The following is a 20,771-nucleotide window of genomic DNA, read 5'->3' as shown; positions in this document are numbered from 1 at the left end:
TGCAGGTAGGTTTGCTAGAGAGGCTCCAGTGGATTTAAACCAGATACAAGGGGGGAGGGGAACCAGAGTGTAGGAAAAGATGTATGGGAGAAGGAAGAAAAAGAAGATAGTAAAGTTGCTTGCACTGTTAGTGATCAACAGAGAGTAAGAGGTGGAGAATTTCTTAAATGCATTTATTTTAATGCTAGGAGCATTGTAAGAAAGGTGGATGAGCTTAGAGCATGGATTGATACCTGGAAATATGATGTTGTAGCTCTTAGTGAAACATGGTTGCAGGAGGGGTGTGATTGGCAACTAAATGTTCCTGGATTTCGTTGCTTCAGATGTGATAGAATTGGAGGGACAAGAGGGGGAGGTGTTGCATTGCTTGTCAGAGAAAATATTACAGCGGTGCTCTGGCAGGATAGTTTAGAGGGCTCATCTAGGGAGACTATTTGGGTGGAATTGAGGAATGGGAAAGGTGTAGTAACACTTACAGGGGTGTATTATAGACCACCTAATGGGGAGTGAGAATTGGAGGAGCAAATTTGTAAGGAGATAGCAGATATTTGTAGTAAGCACACGGTTGTGATTGTGGGAGATTTTAATTTTCCACACATAGACTGGGAAGCCCATTCTGTAAAAGGGCTGGATGGTTTGGAGTTTGTAAAATGTGTGCAGGATAGCTTTTTGCAGCAATACATAGAGGGACCGACTAGAGAAGGGGCAGTGTTGGATCTCCTGTTAGGGAATGAGATAGGTCATGTGACGGAGGTATGTGTTGGGGAGCACTTCGGTTCCAGTGATCACAATGCCATTAGTTTCAATATAATTATGGAGAAGGATAGGACTGGACCCAGGGTTGAGATTTTTGATTGAAGGAAGACTAACTTTGAGGAGATGCAAAAGGATTTAGAAAGAGTGGATTGGGACAATTTGTTTTATGGGAAGGATGTAATAGAGAAATGGAGGTCATTTAAAAGTGAAATTTTGAGGGTACAGAATCTTTATGTTCCTGTTAGGTTGAAAGGAAAGGTTTAAAGTTTGAGAGAGCCATGGTTTTCAAGGGATATTGGAAACTTGGTTCAGAAAAAGAGAGATATCTACAATAAATATAGGCAACATGGAGTAAATGAGGAGCTCAAGGAATATAAAGAATGTAAAAAGAATCTTAAGAAAGAAATTAGAAAAGCTAAAAGAAGATATGAGGTTGCTTTGGCAAGTAAGGTGAAAATAAATCCAAAGGGTTTCTACAGTTATATTAATAGCAAAAGGATAGTGAGGGATAAAATTGGTCCCTTAGAGAATCAGAGTGGACAGCTATGTGTGGAGCCAAAAGAGATGGGGGAGTTTTTGAACAATTTTTTTTCTTCAGTATTCACTAAGGAGAAGGATATTGAATTGTGTAAGGTAAGGGAAACAAGTAGGGAAGTTATGGAAACTATGATGATTAAAGAAGAGGAAGTAGTGGCACTTTTAAGGAATATGAAAGTGGATAAATCTCCAGATCCTGACAGGATGTTGCCTAGGACCTTGAGGGAAGTTAGTGTAGAAATAGCAGGGGCTCTGACAGAAATATTTCAAATGTCATTAGTAACGGGGATGGTACTGGAGGATTGGCATATTGCTCATGTTGTTCCATTGTTTAAAAAGGGTTCTAAGAGTAAACCTAGCAATGATAGGCCTGTAAGTTTGACATCAGTGGTGGGTAAATTAATGGAAAGTATTCTTAGAGATGGTATACATAATTATCTGGATAGACAGGGTCTGATTAGGAATAGTCAACATGGATTTGTGCATGGAAGGTCATGTTTGACAAATCTTATTGAATTTTTTGGAGAGATTACTAGGAAAGTTGATGAGGGTAAAGCAGTAATGTTGTCTATATGGCCTTCAGTAAGGCTTTTGACAAGGTTCCACACAGAAGGTTTGTTAGGAAGGTTCAATTGTTAGGTATTAATATTGAAGTAGTAAAATGGATTCAACAGTGGCTGGATGGGAGATGCCAAAGAGTAGTGGTGGATAACTGTTTGTCAGGTTGGAGGCCGGTGACTAGTGGTGTGCCTCAGGGATCTGTACTGGGTCCAATGTTGTTTGTCATGTACATTAATGATCTGGATGACAGGGTGGTAAATTGGATTAGTAAGTATGCAGATGATACTAAGATAGGTGGTGTTGTGGATAATGAAGTAGGATTTCAAAGCTTGCAGAGAGATTTAGGCCAGTTAGAAGAGTGGGCTGAAAGATGGCAGATGGAGTTTAATGCTGATAAGTGTGAGGTGCTACATTTTGGTAGGAATAATCCAAATAGGACATACATGGTAAATGGTAGGGCATTGAGGAATGCAGTAGAACAGAGTGATCTAGGAATAATGGTGATAATTCCCTGAAGGTGGAATCTCATGTGGATAGGGTGGTGAAGAAAGCTTATGGTATGCTGGCCTTTATAAATCAGAGCATTGAGTATAGGAGCTGGGATATAATGTTAAAATTGTACAAGACATTGGTAAGGCCAAATTTGGAGTATCGTGTACAGTTCTGGTCACCAAATTATAGGAAAGATGTCAACAAAATAGAGAGAGTACAGAGAAGATTTACTAGAATGTTACCTGGGTTTCAGCACCTAAGTTACAGAAAAAGGTTGAACAAGTTAGGTCTTTTTTCTTTGGAGAATAGAAGGTTGAGGGGGCACTTGATAGAGATATTTAAAATTATGAGGAGGATAGATAGAGTTGATGTGGATAGGCTTTTTCCATTGAGAGTTGTGGAGATTCAAACAAGAGGAGATGAGTTGAAAGTTAGGGGGCAAAATGTTTAGGGGTAACATGAGGGGAAACTTCTTTACTCAGAGAGTGATAGCTGTGTGGAATGAGCTTCCAGTAGAAGTGGTAGAGGCAGGTTCGATATTGTCATTTAAAGTAAAATTGGATAGGTATATGGACAGGAAAGGAATGGAGGGTTATGGGCTGAGTGCAGGTTGGTGGGACTAGGTGAGAGTAAGCATTCAGCATGAACTAGAAGGGCCAAGATGGCCTGTTTCCATCCTGTAATTGTTATGTGGTTATATGGGTGAAGAAGCGGAGGGATGGGTTAGTAAATATGCTGATGACACAAAGGTTGGAGGTGTGGATAGTGTGGAGGGCTGTCAGAGGTTACAGTGGGACATTGATAGGATGCAAAAAGGGCTGAGAAGTGGCAGATAGAGTTCAATACAGGTAAGTGTGAGGTGGTTCATTTTGGTAGGTCAAATATGATGGCAGAATATAGTATTAATGGTAAGACTCTTGGCAGTGTGGAGGATCAGAGGGATCTTGGGTCCGAGTCCATAGGACACTCAAGGCTACTGCGTAGGTTGACAGTGTGGTTAAGAAGGCACTTCATCAATCATGGGATTGAGTTCAAGAGCTGAGAGGTAATGTTACAGCTTTATAGGACCCTGGTCAGACCCCACTTGGAGTACCATGCTCAGTTCTGGTCACCTCACTACAGGAAGGATATAGAATGGATGTAGAGGAGATTTACCAGGATGCTGCCTGGATTGGGGAGCATGTCTTATGAGGATAGGTTGAGTGAACTCGGGCTTTTCTCCTTGGAGTGACGGAGGATGAGAGGTGACCCGATAGAGGTGTATAAGATGATGAGAGGCATTGATTGTGAGGATAGTCAGAGGCTTTTTCCCAGGATTGAAATGACTAGCACAAGAGGGCATAGTTTTAAGGTGTTTGGAAGAAGGTACAGAGGGGATGTCTGGGGTAAGTTTTCACAGAGAGAGTGTTGAGTGCGTGGAGTGGGCTGCCAGCGATTATGGTGGAGGCAGATACAATAGGGTCCTTTAAGAGGCTCCTGGATATGTACAGGGAGCTTAGAAAAATAGAGGGCTATGGGTAACTCTAGGTAATTTCTAAAGTAGGGACATGTTCGGCACAGCTTTGTGGGCCAAAGGGCCTGTATTGTGCTGTAGGTTTTCTATGTTTCTACATTATGTATGCCCTAGACTCACTTTATGGATATATAATCAATCGATTATAGAAGATATGTATTTATATTTATCATGCTTTTTAGTTATTGTATTCATTTTTGTGTTCTTTGTGTTGAATCAGATCTGTAGTAACAATTACTTTGTTTTCTTTACATTTGTCTCCAGGAAATTGCATTAAATAATCTTGAATCTTGAATGTATTAAAATTCTTTCCCAACAGGAACATTGTCACAGCCAGCAGTGAGATCTATTACATAATTTTACTCAAAAGTCTAACTGAAGCCCACTGATGAAGTTTTCCATACAGTAAATAAGGGGAAGTATAGTCAACATAAGACAGTTTAAGGTCATTGCAAAAAGCACAATTGAGCTGTGATTATTTTTTTAATGCTGTAAATTGTTGGGATTTATATTGTGCTGCTGGTATAATGAGTTTTAATGCCAGCTCAATGCCCCTCAATTTTGAGGCTGTGCCCTCTAATTTTGGATACCCCCACTATAGGAAACATCCTCTCCACATCCAGCTTATCTAGTCCTTTTAACATTTGGTAGGTTTCAAAGAGATCTCCACACATTTTTCTAAATTCCAGTGAATACACGTCTAAAGCTGCCAAATGCTCCTCATAAGTTAATCCCTTCATTCCCAGAATCATTCTCGTTAACCTCTTCTGGACTCTAATGACAACACATCCCTTCTGAGTGAGATAAGGGGCTCAAAACTGTTGACAATACTCTAAGTGCAGCCTGACTAAAGCTTCACCATTATCAACTTGCTTTTATATTCTATTCCCCTTGAAATAAATGTCAACATTGTATTTGCCTTCTTTACCACAGATTCAACCTGTGAATTAACTTTCTGGGAATCTTGCATAAGAACTCCTAAATCCCTTTGCATCTCTGAAGTTTGAATTTTCTCCCTATTTAGATAATAGTCTGCACTATTGTTCCTTTCTTTCAAAATGCATTATCATGCCTTTCTCAACTCTGCAGCTTCCTCCCCTTTCTTGATCTCTCTGTCTCTATCTCTGGAGACAGCTTATCTACTAATATCTATTATAAATCCACTGACTCTCACAGCTACTGGACCATAGCTTTTCCCACCCTGTTACTTGTAAAAAACACCATCCCTTTCTCAATTCCTCCATCTCCACCACGTCTGCTCTCAGGATGAGGCTTTTCAATCCAGGACGAAGGAGATGTCTTCCTTTTCCACGTCTGTTCTCATATCATCCTCCTGCCATTCTATCAGGGATAGAGTTCCACTTGTCCTTACCTACCACTTCATCCGCCTCCACGTCCAGCAAATAATTCTTTTCAAATTCCACTCTTTCCAATGCGATACCACCACCAAGCGCGGCTTTCCCTCCCCTCCATCCCCAACCTCCTGCTCTCCACAGGGATAGCTCCCCACGCAACTCCCTTGTCCTTTTGTCCCTCCCCACTGACCTCCCTTCTGGCACTTATCCTTGCAAGCTTAACAAGTGCTACACCTCCTCCCTCACTACCACTCAGGGCCACAAACAGTCCTTCTTGTGTGTCTGTTGGAGTCATATACTGTGTCTGATGCTCCTGGCGTGGCCTCTTGTATATCAGTGAGATCCAACGTAGATTGGGAAACTAGTTCTCCAAGTACCTATGCTCCGTCCACCAGAGAAAGCAGGATCTCCCAGTGGCCATCCATTTTAATTCCACGTCCCATTCCCATTCTGATATGTCTCTGCATGGTCTCTTCTATTGGCGTGATGAGGTCACACTCGGGTTGGAGGAACAACACCTTATATTCCATCTGGGTAGCCTCCAACCTGATGACATGAACAGCAATTTCTCGAACTTCCGTTAAGGCCCTCCCCTCCACCACTCTCTCCTTCACCATTCTCCATCCCCTTTTCCCTCTCTCACCTTATTGTCTTGACTGCCCATCACTTCCTTATGGTCCTCCTCCCCCTTTTTCTTTCCTCCATGGTCTTCTGTCCTCTCCTATTAGATTCCCCCTTCTCCAATCCAGGGTTGGCATCTGTGTTGGCAGTCCAGTCTAGCTTCTCATCTAACTGTACTCCCAGATACTTGTAGGTCTTAACCTGCTCCACACATTCTCCATTAATGATCACTGGCTCCATATGAGGCCTAGATCTCCTAAAGTCCACCACCATCTCCTTGGTCTTGGTGATATGCCCGTTCCTCGGCTTTTATGCAGTCCTTAACTTCTCTTGGTAGTCACAGTTGCCAACCCCTGCCATTTGAGAACTTCTTCTTCTGTGGGATATATCTATCCTGCACCTTGTGAGCTATTCCCAGAAACTTCAACCATCTCTGTTCTGCTGTCATCCCCGCCAGTATCCATCTGTGCAAGCTCCACTCTCATGCCTCTGTAATTCCCTTTACTCCATTGTGATACTGATACATGTGACTTGTGCTTCTCCTCTCAAATTGCAGAATGAATTCAATCATATTATGATCACTGCCTCCAAAGTGTTTTTTTACATTAAGCTGACTAATAAGATCTGGATTATTACACAACACCCAATCTAAGATAACGTTTCCCCTTGAAAGCTCAAGCACAAGCTGCTCTGAAAAGCTGTCTCATAGGCTTTCAACAAATTATTCCCTCTTTTGCTATCCAACACCAACTTGGTTTTCCCAAACCTCTTGTATTTTGAAGTCCTCCATTACAATTGTGACATTACGCTTATTACATACCCTTTCCAGCTCCCTTTGCAATCTCATCCCCACATCTTGGCTACTATTTGGAGGCCTATAATGGTTTTTCTTACCCTTGCAGTTTCTTAATTCCTCCCACAAAGATTCAACATTCTCTGACCCTATGTCACTCTCTTTCTAAAGATATAATTCCATCTCTTACCAATAGAGGCATGCCACCTCCTATGCCTTCCTGCCTCTCCTTTCAATATATCCTTTAATGCTAAGTTCCCAACTATGGCCTACTATCAGCCACGACTCAGTGATGCCCATAATGTCATAGCAACCAATCTGTAATTGTACCATGAGTTCATCCACCTTATTCTGAAGGCTACGTGCATTTAAACACAGCACCTTCAGTCCTACATTCTTAGTTCTTATGAACTTTGCCTCTGTGGTACATTTTAACTCTTTGCCCTGTCTGCATTTGTACTCAATCATTGGCTAGTCCTTCCTTTCATTCATATCACATCATCTACTTGTAAAGCTGCCTACTCATCCTCAGCTCTAAAATACTGGTTTCCATCCCTCTGCCATATTAGTTTAAACCACTCCCATCAGTTCTAGCAAACCTACCTGCAAGGATATTGGTCCCCTATGGGTTCAAGTGCAACCCGTCCCTTTTGTACGGGTCACACCTGCCCCAAAAGAGGTCCCAATGATCCAGAACTCTGAATCCCTGCCCCCTGCTCCAATCCCTCAGCTACGCATTTATCCTCCACCTCATTCCATTCCTATCCTCACTGTCGCGTGGCACAGGCAGAAATCCCAAGTTTACTACCCTTGAGGTCCTGCTTCTCAGCTTCCTTCCTGTATTCTGTTTTCAGGGCCTTGTCCCTTTTCTACCTATGTTGTTGGCACCCTTAACCCATGGCCTCTAGTTCTAGTCTCACCCAAACTCATTGGAAAGTCATGCTTGAATTTACCTTCTGTAACCATGTTGTGCCAAATGGCTTACTTCCACATCATACGGTTTTATTAATATTGTACAAGGGTATCTAGTATCTAAGTGTTAATGCAATACATTCTGCAGTTGTGTTGAGTAGCTCCTTGAAGTTTTCATCCGAACCTCATTCTGTCCTCCACAGTGCATCTGCCACGGCTGTTGTCACAGTGGAAATAAATTGTATTCCTTAGTAATAAATTCATGCAAAGAACCATTTCTTGGTTTTATTAAAACTGTCATTTATTCTATCTTTCCAAACTTCTGTTAGTCTATTTATCATCCTACAAGAATTTAGAACTTGAAATAATTTCAAATGAAATCGTTGTTCTTGTTCTGTGGGATGCGATGGGCAACAACTAAATGCTGCCCATCACATCCCACAGAGCGAGAACAGCAATTTCATTTGAAATTAATCCAAATTCTAAATTCTTGCATGATGATTTGCTTGATCTTTGTTTTGTTCTCTCCCTCATTCAGTTGATTCAAGTAGTTCTGTGTTCAAATCCCACCACTGGACATTGTATAACCAATCTCTAGAGCAGTACCAATAGAGTGGTCTGCAGTGTGTCTTGTCACTTGACATTTCTGTTGATATGGGTGTAAATTATCCCATGGCCTCTTTTGAAGCAGAAAAGAGAGGTTTTATTGAGATCTGCAGTATAAGAGTGTCCCATTCCGTCCATAACACATATGCAAGGATGGTATGGTCATCACTTGCATTTGGCTAGATTTGTAAATGTATTTTGTACTTTATATTCTTTCCCTCTACCAAAAACCAGACTAAAATTAAAATTTAGCAACAAGAATAATTCATGCAGATTATAAAGTGATGATATCAACATCCTTCTCTAATGATTTCAAATAAATCTTGCAGTTTTGTTTTACAATTCTACTAGGGTGGCACGGTAATGTAGTGGTTAGCACAGTGCTTTACAGTGTCAATGGCCCAGGTTCAATTCCTGCCACTGTTTGTAAGGGGTTTGTATGTTTATCCCCATGACTGCATGTGGTCCATCCAGGTGCTCCAGTTTCCTCCCAGAATTCAATGATGTACCGATTGGTAGGTTAATAGGTGATTGTAAGTTGTCTCATGATTAGGCGAGGGTTACATTGGGGGTTTTGGGTGGTATGGGTTGAAGGTATGGAGGGGCCCACTCCACAATGTAACAATACATAAATAAATAAAAGCTATTAAATATTGATTGGACTCTAAGCAGTTTTGGATCCCTTATCTTAGAAAGGATTTGCTGGCATTGGAAAGCATCCAGAGAGAATTATTCCAGGAATAAAAGTGTTAACATGTGAAGGTCATTTGATTGCTCCTGGCCTGTACTCACTGGACTTTAGAAGAAAGGGGGTGGGGGTAGATTTCATTGACATGGAGACCATGTTTGCAGTAGTGGGAGAATCCAGCACCAGAGGACACAGCTTCAGAATAGAAGGACATCCCTTTGGAACAGAAATGAGGAGGAACTTCTTTAGCCTGTAGGTGGTGAATCTATGGAATTCATTGCTGGAGCAGCTGTAGAGGCCAAGTCAATTAATATATTTAAAGTGGACTTTTATATGTTCTTGATTAGTTGAGGCATCAAAGATTATGGGGAGAAGGCAGGAGAATGAAGTTGAGAGGAAAAATTGAATTACAGAACAGTTTCAATGGGCCCAATGGCCTAATTCTGTTCAGAATGGTTTCTTCAGCCGAGAATATCTGTGCAAGGCTTGGTGTGACCATCATTTGCATTTTACTGCACTTGTTCTGTTTTTCCTTCCTTTACCAAAATAAAAGCCCAAGTTAAAATTCAGAGACACCGATAATTCAGTCCGCACTTTATTAAATTCACCTGTACTCCTGCTCATTAATGAAAATATCTAACCAGCCAATCATGTGGCAGCAACTAAATGCGTAAAAGCACACAGACATGGTAAAGAAGTTCAGTTGTTATTCAGACCAAACATCAGACTGGGATCAAAATGTGATCTAAATGACTTTGACTGGAATTAGACAGGGTGGTTCGAGTATCTCAGAAACTGCTGATCTCCCAGGATTTTCATGCCCACCAGTCTCTCAAATTTAAAGACACTTCTGTGAGTGCAAATACCTTGTTAATGAGCAGACTGGTTTAAGCTGTCAGGAATGTGACAGTAACTCACACAACACAACAATGGTGTGCAGAAGGACATCTCAAGAACACACATGTTGAACTTCGAAGTGGATGGGCTACAGCAGCAGAAGAGCATGAACATACACTCAGCGGCCACTTTATTAGATGCAGGAGACACCTGATTAAGCAGTGCCAGAATGCAAAATCAGAGGAAAGCAAAAAAGGCCTAGAAATGCAGGTTTACTAATCTAAAGAGGGATTTAACCCATCTGTGGATGTTTTAATGCTGACTCTGGGAATATCAAAGGTACCAATTACAATTTTCACTTGAAACAAAATAAATTATGATCTGCGAACTGACTTTTTGTGGCTTTTGCTAGAACCTGTTTCCTTTTGTCCTTGACAGGCGAAGCCGAAGACAAGATGTGCGGCATGGCAATCCAATCCGACAATGCCGAGGTTACAACTCTAATGGTAAGTGTTGCGTAGTAAGCATCGTGTTAGTGAGAGAAAAGGGTGAATGAGAGGGATGCCTGGACAGTTACATGACCAGGTTCCAGAAGATGACTACCTGCTACATTGAAACACGAGTGACATCAGGTGCTGAAACCAGTAATATAGCACCTTTAACACCAGGAAATGCCACAGGGAATATTAACCACTTAAAGGTAATGTACAGGTAAGATTTGAGATTTAAAGATGTGCAAATTTGCATCTCAAATTGAAGTTCAAGTTTACTGTCAATCAACCATACACATGAAGATCACTTGGAGTACTGTGCTCAGTTCTGGTCGCCTCACTACAGGAAGGACGTGGAAACCATAGAAAGGGTGCAGAGGAGACTTACAAGGATGTTGCCTGCTGTTGCCTGCTGGGTGCATTGAGCCTCTATTTCTGAACTGTGCAGGCAATCTGCTAATTGTCCACAATTCACTTCATTTGAAAAGGCTTAAAATCAGTAGATAGTCCCACAATAAGGATTGGTAAGATTTTTTAGCTGGGAGGCTGTTGCAGGTGAAATTCCACAGGACTCGGCTATCCTTCTCAACTCCCACTCTCCTGCCTTCTCCCCATAAACTTTGACACCATGACTAATAAAGAATCTTGATTAATAAGGTGGAATGGAAAAACAGTCTCAAAGTGAATTTATTATCAAACTACATACATGTCACCAGATACAGCCCTGAAATTCTTGGGGGCATTCATAGTAGATATAAAGAAACACAATTGAATCAACAAGAAAACACACACAAAATGGCAAACAACCGATGTGTAAAAGACAACAAACTGTGCAAATACTAAATAATAATAATACAAAATACGCAATAAATATTGAGAACGTGAGATGAAGAGTCCTAGGAAATAAGTCTATAGGTTGTGGGAACAGTTCAGTGATGGGGTGAGTGAAGTTGAGTAAAGTTATCCCCTCTGGTCCAAGAGCCTGATGTTCAAGTGGTAGTAATTGTTCCTGGCCCTGCTGAGGCTTGAGTACCTCTTTCCTGATGGGAGCAAAATGAAGAGAGCATGGCCTGGATGAGAGGAGTCCTTGATGATGCATGCTACTTTCCTGCAACAATACTCCTTATAGATGTGCTCAGCGGTGGGGAGGTCATTGGTGTTTCCACACCAGACTATGTTTCAACAAGTCAGTATACTCTCCACTGCACATCCATAGAAGTTTGTCAAAGCTTTAGATGACATGCCAAAACTTCACAAACTTCTAAGAAAGTAGAGGCACTGCTGGGCTTTCTTCATAACGGCATGTACACATGCTGAGCCCAAAGTAGATCTTCTGAAATGAAGTATTTCGCAGGGGTCAGTGTTGGGGCCTCTTTTTACACTGTATATCGATGATTTAGATTATGGATTGAATGGTTTTGTGGCTAAGTTTGTGGATGACACCAAGATAGGTGGAGGAGTAGGAAGTGCTGAAGAAAGGGAAAGGCTGCAGAGAGACTTGGTCAGTTTAAGAGAGTGGGCCAAGAAATGGCGGATGAGATACAATGTTGAGAAATGTACGGTTGTACATTTTGGAAGAAGAAACAATCGGGCAGATTATTATTTAGACGGGGAGAAAATTCAAAAATCGGAAGTGCAAAGGGACTTGGGGGTCCTCATGCAGGGTACCCTATAGGTTAACTACCAGGCTGGATCGGCAGTAAGGAAAGCGAATGCTATGTTGGCATTCATTTGAAGAGGAATAGTGTATAAGAGTAAGGAGGTGTTGATGAGGCTCTATGGGGCACTGGTGAGACCCCATTTGGAATACTGTATGCAGTTTTGGGCCCCCTATCTTAGAAAGGATGTGCTGATGTTGGAGAGAGTTCAGAGAAGATTCACGAGGATGATTCCTGGAATGCAGGGACTAACATATGAGGAGCGTTTGTCAGCTCTTGGATTGTATTCATTAGAGTATAGAAGAATGAGAGGGGATCTCATAGAAACATTTTGAATGTTGAAAGGGTTGGACAGAGTAGATGTGGAAAGGCTGTTTCCCTTGGTGGGTGAGTCCAGGACAAGAGGTCACAGTCTTAGAATTAGAGGGTACCCATTTAAAACAGAGATGAGGAGATTAGCCAGAGGTTTGTGGATTTATGGAATTCGTTGCCACATACAGCTGTGGAGGCCCAATCATTGAGGGTTTTTAAGGAGGAGATTGACAGGTATCTGATTAGTCAGGGTATCAAGGGATATGGGGAAAAAAGCCGGAAATTGGAACTAGATGGGAGAATAGTTTAGATCATGGTGGAGTGGCGGAGCAGACTCGATGGGCTGAATGGCCTACCTCTGCTCCTTTGTCTTGTGATCTTGTGATCTTGTATCAAGGAATTTAAAGTTGCTGACCCTCTCCCCTGATGAGGACTGGATGATGGACCTCTGCCTTCCTGCTCCTGTAGTCAGTAATGAGCTCCTTGGTCTTGCTGACATTGAGAGGCTGTTGTGGCACCAGTCAGACAAATTTTCAACCTCCCTCTGATATGCTGATTTGTCACCACCTTTGATTCGGCCTATGTCTGTAGTGTCATCAGCAAATTAAAATATGGCATTGGAGCTGTGCTCAACCTCACTGTCGTAAGTACAGAGCAGGGAGCTAAATACACAGCCTTGTGGTGCATCTGTGCTGATAGTGATTGTGGAGGAGATATTGTTGCCAATCCAAAATGACTGAGGTCTTCAAGTGAAGAATTAAGGATCTATTTGCATAAGAAGGTGTTAAGGTTAGGTCTTGGAGATAACTGATTAATTTTGAGGGGATGAATGTAGAGCTGTAGTCAATGAAGAGCATCCTGATGTATGCATCTTCACTGTCCAGATATTCCAGGGTTGAGTGAAAAGCCAATGAAATGGCATCTGCTGTAGACCTGTTCTGATGGTAGGCAAATTGGAACAGATCCAAGTAGCTTCTCAAGCAGGAGTTAATATGTTTCATCACCAACCTCTCAAAGCACTTCACACAACGGCTGTAATGCTACTGGATGATAGTCACTGAAGCAGGTTAACATGTTCTTCAGTATAACTGAAGCCCGCTTGTAGCAAATGGGTACCTCAGACTGCTGAAGCGAGAGGTTAAAGATATCAATGAACAATCCAGCCAGTTGATCAGCACAAGTCTTTAGTACTCACTCAACAGGCTGAATTGTGTAATTCAGCACCAAAATAAGACCATTGTGTTTAAATAATTCTGCCATGTAAAACTTTGTCAAAAAGCTTTGCTAAGATGGATATAGTTATGGATCTTTTTGAAGCTGAAAAGCTCAGAGACATGTGGCTATGTATGTTACATGGCGTGTGTCTGCACTATGGAATTCTAGTGCACCATCTGTATTCTAGTGAAGTGGGTTGGTGTCACTTTGAGTCCTAATGCTCTTTCGGTATGTTGACAGCCAACAGGAAAACAGCAGAGACAGAGCAGTACGGTGTGGAAGGGAGCAGCACGTTCCTGGAGTGCCAGCCCAAATCTCCTCAAGCCAGCATCAAGTGGGTGTTACAGCGACATGGCAGTGACCGGAAGAAAGAGGTAAATTTATAGGTGATGTGGATAATACCTGATCCATTGTCTAGAAGAGTTCAATCACGCTATGACCTTTAAACAATTTCATGGGCAATCAGAAATATTGTGGCAAGCATTCGATCCATGATGACAGACAAGAAGAGCTTGTTTATCTGAACAGCAGACAAAGCACCGTCACTCAGTGAGAACCCACTCAGTCACATGCAGATGGAGGAGGTGATTATTGCACACTCCAGTTACAGTCAGGGTGACCCACAAACACACACCTGAACAACTGTATAACCTGAGCTAAAATGTAACAATAAATGAATTTGAACTTCCCACCGTAATTTCATGAACTAATTTTAAAACAAGAACAATATATAACACTGACTGCTAGGAATGCTGGGCTGAGCTGTTAATCACACCACTGAAGCCCCACAATTCTTTATATTCCTGTAAGACCTTCTGAGCTTGTGATGGCATAGTAATGGTCCAAAGTTCAAAGTAAATTTATTATCAAAATATACTACCTTGAAATTCATTTTCTTGCAGGTATTTACAGGAAAATAAAGAAATACAATAGAATGTTTGAAAAACTATGCATAAATAAAAGGACATAAAAGTGTGTAACCTGAATAGGTTGAGTAGAATTTTACACAAGTCAGAGGTTTGGACATGTTGCGGCAGTATGTCATGAGAAACTGAGATGCAGTGAATGTGGTGGGGAACGCAAATGTGAAGATTGTGAAGGTGTAACTTTTAAATGTTGTAATTGTAGAGGACAGCATTGTGCAGCTTATAGAGGATGTGAAGTGTTTAAGAAGGCAGCTGAAGTTCAATAGGTTCAATAGGTTAGGTATTTATTATGCGGAGGCTGTGCAAAAAGTTAAGCCAAACATTGATCAAATATTGCCAGTCAGAGAACAGAATGTGAAGTCAGAGGCTGTATGTCAGCATCATACTCCTCTTACTAAAGATACTTTACTAGCTGATAAAATAAAGTTTGTAATGTTCATAACAGATGTGGTGAATTGTACCACCCAGACACCTAGTCATATTGAGAAAATTAAGATTATTGTGAAAGCAACTGAAAAGTATCTGGGTATAGCTGGTGTTATGTGGGAAGCTGTAAATGAAGCTGTGATGGGTGGGGTATCTGTATTTCAGCCTCATTGTGAAGGTATGTAATGGGCATAGGAATTTTGCAATGGAATGCGAGAAGCCTGATTTCTAATGCTCAAGACTTTAGGAAATTTGTTTCTGATTTATCAAATCCACCCGATGTATTCAGGAAAGCTGGTTGTTACCACATTTAAGTTTTTCTTTGCAGGATTATATTGTAATTTGGTGTGATAGATTAGTTGGTAGAGGAGGTGGTGTTGCAAGTTTTATAAGGAAAGGAATAGGACATAGAGCTGTGGATGTAAATGAAACGCATGAGACACTTGTACAAGTATTTGATTTAACAGGTAGGCATATTAAAGTGGTATTTTTATAACCCTTGTGGAAAGCTTTCAATTGATTTGTTGGTAAGCATACAGAAACATAGAAAACCTACAGCACAATACTGGCCCTTCGGCCCACAAAGCTGTGCCAAACATGTCCCTACCTTAGAAATTACCTAGGGTTACCCAGAGCCCTCGATTTTTCTGAGGTCCATGTATCCATCCAGGAGTCTCTTAAAAGAGCCGATCGTATCCGTCTCCACCACCATCACTGGCAGCCCATTCCACACATTCACCACTCTCTGTGTAAAAAACTTAACCTTGACATCTCCTCTGTACCTACTTCCAAGCACCTTAAAACTGTGACCTCTCGTGCTAACCATTTCAACCTTGTGGAAAAGCCTCTGACTATCCACACGATCAATGCCCCTCATCGTATGTAGCTCTAGATCACTAAGGGTTCTATGGTCTGGGGATTTTAACATGTAGTTCACTGTGGGATTGTTCACAGAATGATGGTAATGGTTTGATTGTAGAAAAATGTTTTGATATTTCACATCTTAATGATGGGAGGAGTATGAGATTTAATGTTCATAATAGTTCTGAAACTGCTATAGATTTGACTTTAGTTTCAAACGTTCTGCCTGGAGTGAGTGAGTGGGATGTCATTGGAGACGAAGCTTTGGGAAGTGATAATTTTCCTATATTTATAAGCTTTGGTGTGGGGACAGAAGACCACTTTTAGGAGGTGGAATTGCAAGAGGCTTGATGAACATCTATCAGGGCTGAATGCTGAGGATGATGTGGATATCTGCAATGAAAGGTTATGTCACATTATTCACAGCAGTGAAAGTGATTCCTATTAAAAAGAGCATTAACAGGAGAAAGACTGTACCATGGCAGAGGGAGGCGTGTGCAGAGGGAATTAGGGAAAGAAATAAGGTATTTAGGAAAGTTAAAAAGTAACGCTGTCTGAATGACCCTATTCAGTATAAAAAGGCACAGGCCATGGTGAGGAAAGTAGTGAAGGTTGCGAGAAAGGTTTACTGCGGTCATATTGTGACAGTATTGGAAGGGATATTAAACTTTAGAGATGTTTGGGGAATGATTAAAAATATAGTGGGGAGGGATTCATAGTGCTAATAATATTCTAGTATTGATTGAAGAAGGTAATACTATTGTTACTGAAACAGAAGGTTGAGTTACTGGGTCAGTCATTTGCTGCAATTCATAAACAAGCTAATTTAAGTGAAGAGGCTAAACAATGTAGGATAAAGCTCTAGGCGAATACCCTGATGTGTTGGAAGCCAGCTGTAGCAAAGATAGTATTAATGATGTTGAGTTTTCTTTGTGTGAATTTTAAAAAGCTGTTGCTAGTACAGGTCAGACAGGGCCAGGAAAGGATGATATATGTTATTGTTTGTTTAAACATATGGCTGACAACTCTCTTAAGATAATATTAAAATTTTTGAATCATATTTAGAATTGTGGCCATCTTCCCTCATGGAAAATGGCAGTAATGGTGCCTACTCTAAAACTTGGAAAACCTCCGTCAGATCCATCTAGCTATAGACCAAAATCATCCCATTTGTGTAAACTTATGGAATGTATGGTAATAGAGCAGTTGAATTATATTTTGGAAAAAAAGAGGTGATATAGCATTTTACAGAGTGGATTTCAGAAGGGGAGAACGACATTGGATTCAGTTTTATGTTTGGAAGATGATATTAAGAAAGCACAGGTGAATAAAGAAGTTGCAACAGCAGTATTTTTGAAACAGGAAGAAGCATATGATATGTTATGCAATTAGGGTCTTTTGACTAAATTAGGGAAATTAGGAGGCTATATAATTTTTTTCTGAGTTTCTCATTTGGATGGTCTATGCAGGTAAGGGTAGGAAAGGTATAAATTGGCGTTGGGAGCGGTCCCAAGTGCAGGACACAGACACAGAAGTAGTATGAACAGAACAGAGTTTATTGATAGTTACTAGGAAGGCCAAGGAGTGAGGATGAATGTCAACATGGATGTAAACATTGGATAACAAACCAGTAAAACCTGGACTAGGACTTCGACTTGGAAACTGGACTTGAACTTGCCTTCGACTCGACTCGGACTAGGAACCTGGACTCGGACTCGACTCGGACTAGGAACCTGGACTCGGACTCGACTCGGATTCGACTCAGACTCGGACTCGACTCTGACTAGGAACCTGGACTCGGACTCGACTCGGATTCGACTCAGACTCGGACTCGACTCTGACTAGGAACCTGGACTCGGACTTGACTCGGATTCGACTCGGACTAGGAACCTGGACTCGGACTCGACTCGGACTAGGAACCTGGACTCGGACTCGACTCGGACTAGGAACCTGGACTCGGACTCGACTCGGAGTAGGAACCTGGACTCGGACTCGACTCGGACTAGGAACCTGGACTCAGACTAGGAACCTGGACTCGGACTCGACTCGGACTAGGAACCTGGACTCGGACTCGACTCGGACTAGGAAGCTGGACTCGGACTCGACTCGGACTAGGAACCTGGACTCGGACTCGACTCGGACTAGGAACCTGGACTCGGACTCGACTCGGATTCGACTCGGACTCGACTCGGACTAGGAACCTGGACTCGGACTAGGAACCTGGACTCGGACTAGGAACCTGGACTCGGACTCGACTCGGATTCGACTCGGACTCGACTCGGACTAGGAACCTGGACTCGGACTAGGAACCTGGACTCGGACTCGACTCGGACTAGGAACCTGGACTCGGACTCGACTCGGACTAGGAACCTGGACTCGGACTCGACTCGGATTCGACTCAGACTCGGACTCGACTCTGACTAGGAACCTGGACTCGGACTCGACTCGGATTCGACTCAGACTCGGACTCGACTCTGACTAGGAACCTGGACTCGGACTCGACTCGGATTCGACTCAGACTCGGACTTGACTCTGACTAGGAACCTGGACTCGGACTCGACTCGGATTCGACTCAGACTCGGACTCGACTCTGACTAGGAACCTGGACTCGGACTCGACTCGGATTCGACTCAGACTCGGACTCGACTCTGACTAGGAACCTGGACTCGGACTCGACTCGGATTCGACTCAGACTCGGACTCGACTCTGACTAGGAACCTGGACTCGGACTCGACTCGGATTCGACTCAGACTCGGACTCGGACTCGACTCGGATTCGACTCGGACTCGGACTCGACTCGGACTAGGAACCTGGACTCGGACTCGACTCGGACTAGGAACCTGGACTCGGACTCGACTCGGACTAGGAACCTGGACTCGGACGACTCGGACTAGGAACATGGACACGGACGACTCGGACTAGGAACCTGGACACGGACGACTCGGACTAGGAACCTGGACTCGGACGACTCGGACTAGGAACCTGGACTCGGACTCGACTCGGACTAGGAACCTGGACTCGGACTCGACTCGGACTAGGAACCTGGACTCGGACTCGACTCGGACTAGGAACCTGGACTCGGACTCGACTCGGACTAGGAACCTGGACTCGGACTCGACTCGGACTAGGAACCTGGACTCGACTCGGATTCGACTCGGACTCGACTCGGATTCGACTCGGACTCGACTCGGATTCGACTCGGACTAGGAACCTGGACTCGGACTAGGAACCTGGACTCGGACTCGACTCGGACTAGGAACCTGGACTCGGACACGACTCGGACTAGGAACCTGGACTTGGACTCGACTCGGATTCGACTCAGACTCGGACTCGACTCGGACTAGGAACCTGGACTCGGACTCGACTCGGATTCGACTCAGACTCGGACTCGACTCGGACTAGGAACCTGGACTCGGACTCGACTCGGACTAGGAAACTGGACTCGGACTCGACTCGGACTAGGAACCTGGACTCGGACTCGACTCGGATTCGACTCAGACTCGGACTCGACTCTGACTAGGAACCTGGACTCGGACTCGACTCTGACTAGGAACCTGGACTCGGACTCGACTCGGATTCGACTCAGACTCGGACTCGACTCTGACTAGGAACCTGGACTCGGACTCGACTCGGATTCGACTCAGACTCGGACTCGACTCTGACTAGGAACCTGGACTCGGACTCGACTCGGATTCGACTCTGACTAGGAACCTGGACTCGGACTCGACTCGGACTAGGAACCTGGACTCGGACTCGACTCGGATTCGACTCGGACTCGACTCGGATTCGACTCGGACTCGACTCGGACTCGACTCGGATTCGACTCGGACTAGGAACCTGGACTCGGACTAGGAACCTGGACTCGGACTAGGAACCTGGACTCGGACTCGACTCGGATTCGACTCAGACTCGGACTCGACTCGGACTAGGAACCTGGACTCGGACTCGACTCGGATTCGACTCAGACTCGGACTCGACTCTGACTAGGAACCTGGACTCGGACTCGACTCTGACTAGGAACCTGGACTCGGACTCGACTCGGACTAGGAACCTGGACTCGGACTCGACTCGGACTAGGAACCTGGACTCGGACTCGACTCGGATTCGACTCAGACTCGGACTCGACTCTGACTAGGAACCTGGACTCGGACTCGACTCGGATTCGACTCAGACTCGGACTCGACTCTGACTAGGAACCTGGACTCGGACTCGACTCGGATTCGACTCTGACTAGGAACCTGGACTCGGACTCGACTCGGACTAGGAACCTGGACTCGGACTCGACTCGGACTAGGAACCTGGACTCGGACTCGACTCGGATTCGACTCAGACTCGGACTCGACTCAGACTCGGACTCGACTCAGACTCGGACTCGACTCTGACTAGGAACCTGGACTCGGACTCGACTCGGATTCGACTCAGACTCGGACTCGACTCTGACTAGGAACCTGGATTCGGACTCGACTCGGATTCGACTCAGACTCGGACTCGACTCTGACTAGGAACCTGGACTCGGACTCGACTCGGATTCGACTCTGACTAGGAACCTGGACTCGGACTCGACTCGGACTAGGAACCTGGACTCGGACTCGACTCGGACTAGGAACCTGGACTCGGACTCGACTCGGATTCGACTCAGACTCGGACTCGACTCTGACTAGGAACCTGGACTCGGACTCGACTCGGATTCGACTCAGACTCGGACTCGACTCTGACTAGGAACCTGGACTCGGACTCGACTCGGATTCGACTCTGACTAGGAACCTGGACTCGGACTCGACTCGGACTAGGAACCTGGACTCGGACTCGACTCGGATTCGACTCAGACTCGGACTCGACTCGGACTAGGAACCTGGACTCGGACTAGGAACCTGGACTCGGACTAGGAACCTGGACTCGGACTCGACTCGGACTAGGAACCTGGACTCGGACTCGACTCTGATTCGACTCAGACTCGGACTCGACTCGGACTAGGAACCTGGACTCGGACTCGACTCAGACTAGGAACCTGGACTCGGACTCGACTCGGATTCGACTCGGACTAGGAACCTGGACTCGGACTAGGAACCTGGACTCGGACTCGACTCGGACTAGGAACCTGGACTCGGACTCGACTCGGACTAGGAACCTGGACTCGGACTCGACTCGGATTCGACTCAGACTCGGACTCGACTCTGACTAGGAACCTGGACTCGGACTCGACTCGGATTC

At 44.0% G+C, this 20,771-nt stretch overlaps 1 protein-coding gene and 1 long non-coding RNA gene across 4 annotated transcripts in view; one reads left to right on the top strand and one right to left on the bottom strand.

The window, feature by feature from the left end:
• Nucleotides 1-20,771, bottom strand: part of LOC140742087 (uncharacterized) — a 175,654-nt gene that overhangs the window by 74,926 nt on the left and 79,957 nt on the right. The gene's annotated exons all lie outside the window — the stretch shown is intronic.
• The window catches only part of LOC140742085 (semaphorin-3F-like), a 340,273-nt gene that overhangs the window by 298,020 nt on the left and 21,482 nt on the right, over nucleotides 1-20,771 (top strand). The window contains exons 16-17 of the mRNA XM_073072913.1: nucleotides 10,110-10,177; nucleotides 13,588-13,721. Coding sequence (XP_072929014.1) covers nucleotides 10,110-10,177; nucleotides 13,588-13,721 — 202 coding nt within the window. The remainder of the gene's footprint in view (nucleotides 1-10,109; nucleotides 10,178-13,587; nucleotides 13,722-20,771) is intronic.

Source organism: Hemitrygon akajei, chromosome 19 (assembly GCF_048418815.1).
Source record: "Hemitrygon akajei chromosome 19, sHemAka1.3, whole genome shotgun sequence".
In the NCBI taxonomy this organism is placed as follows: Eukaryota; Metazoa; Chordata; class Chondrichthyes; order Myliobatiformes; family Dasyatidae; genus Hemitrygon; species Hemitrygon akajei.
The sequence above is the reverse complement of the archived record's forward strand: the minus strand, read 5'-3'. Positions and strand labels throughout refer to the sequence as shown.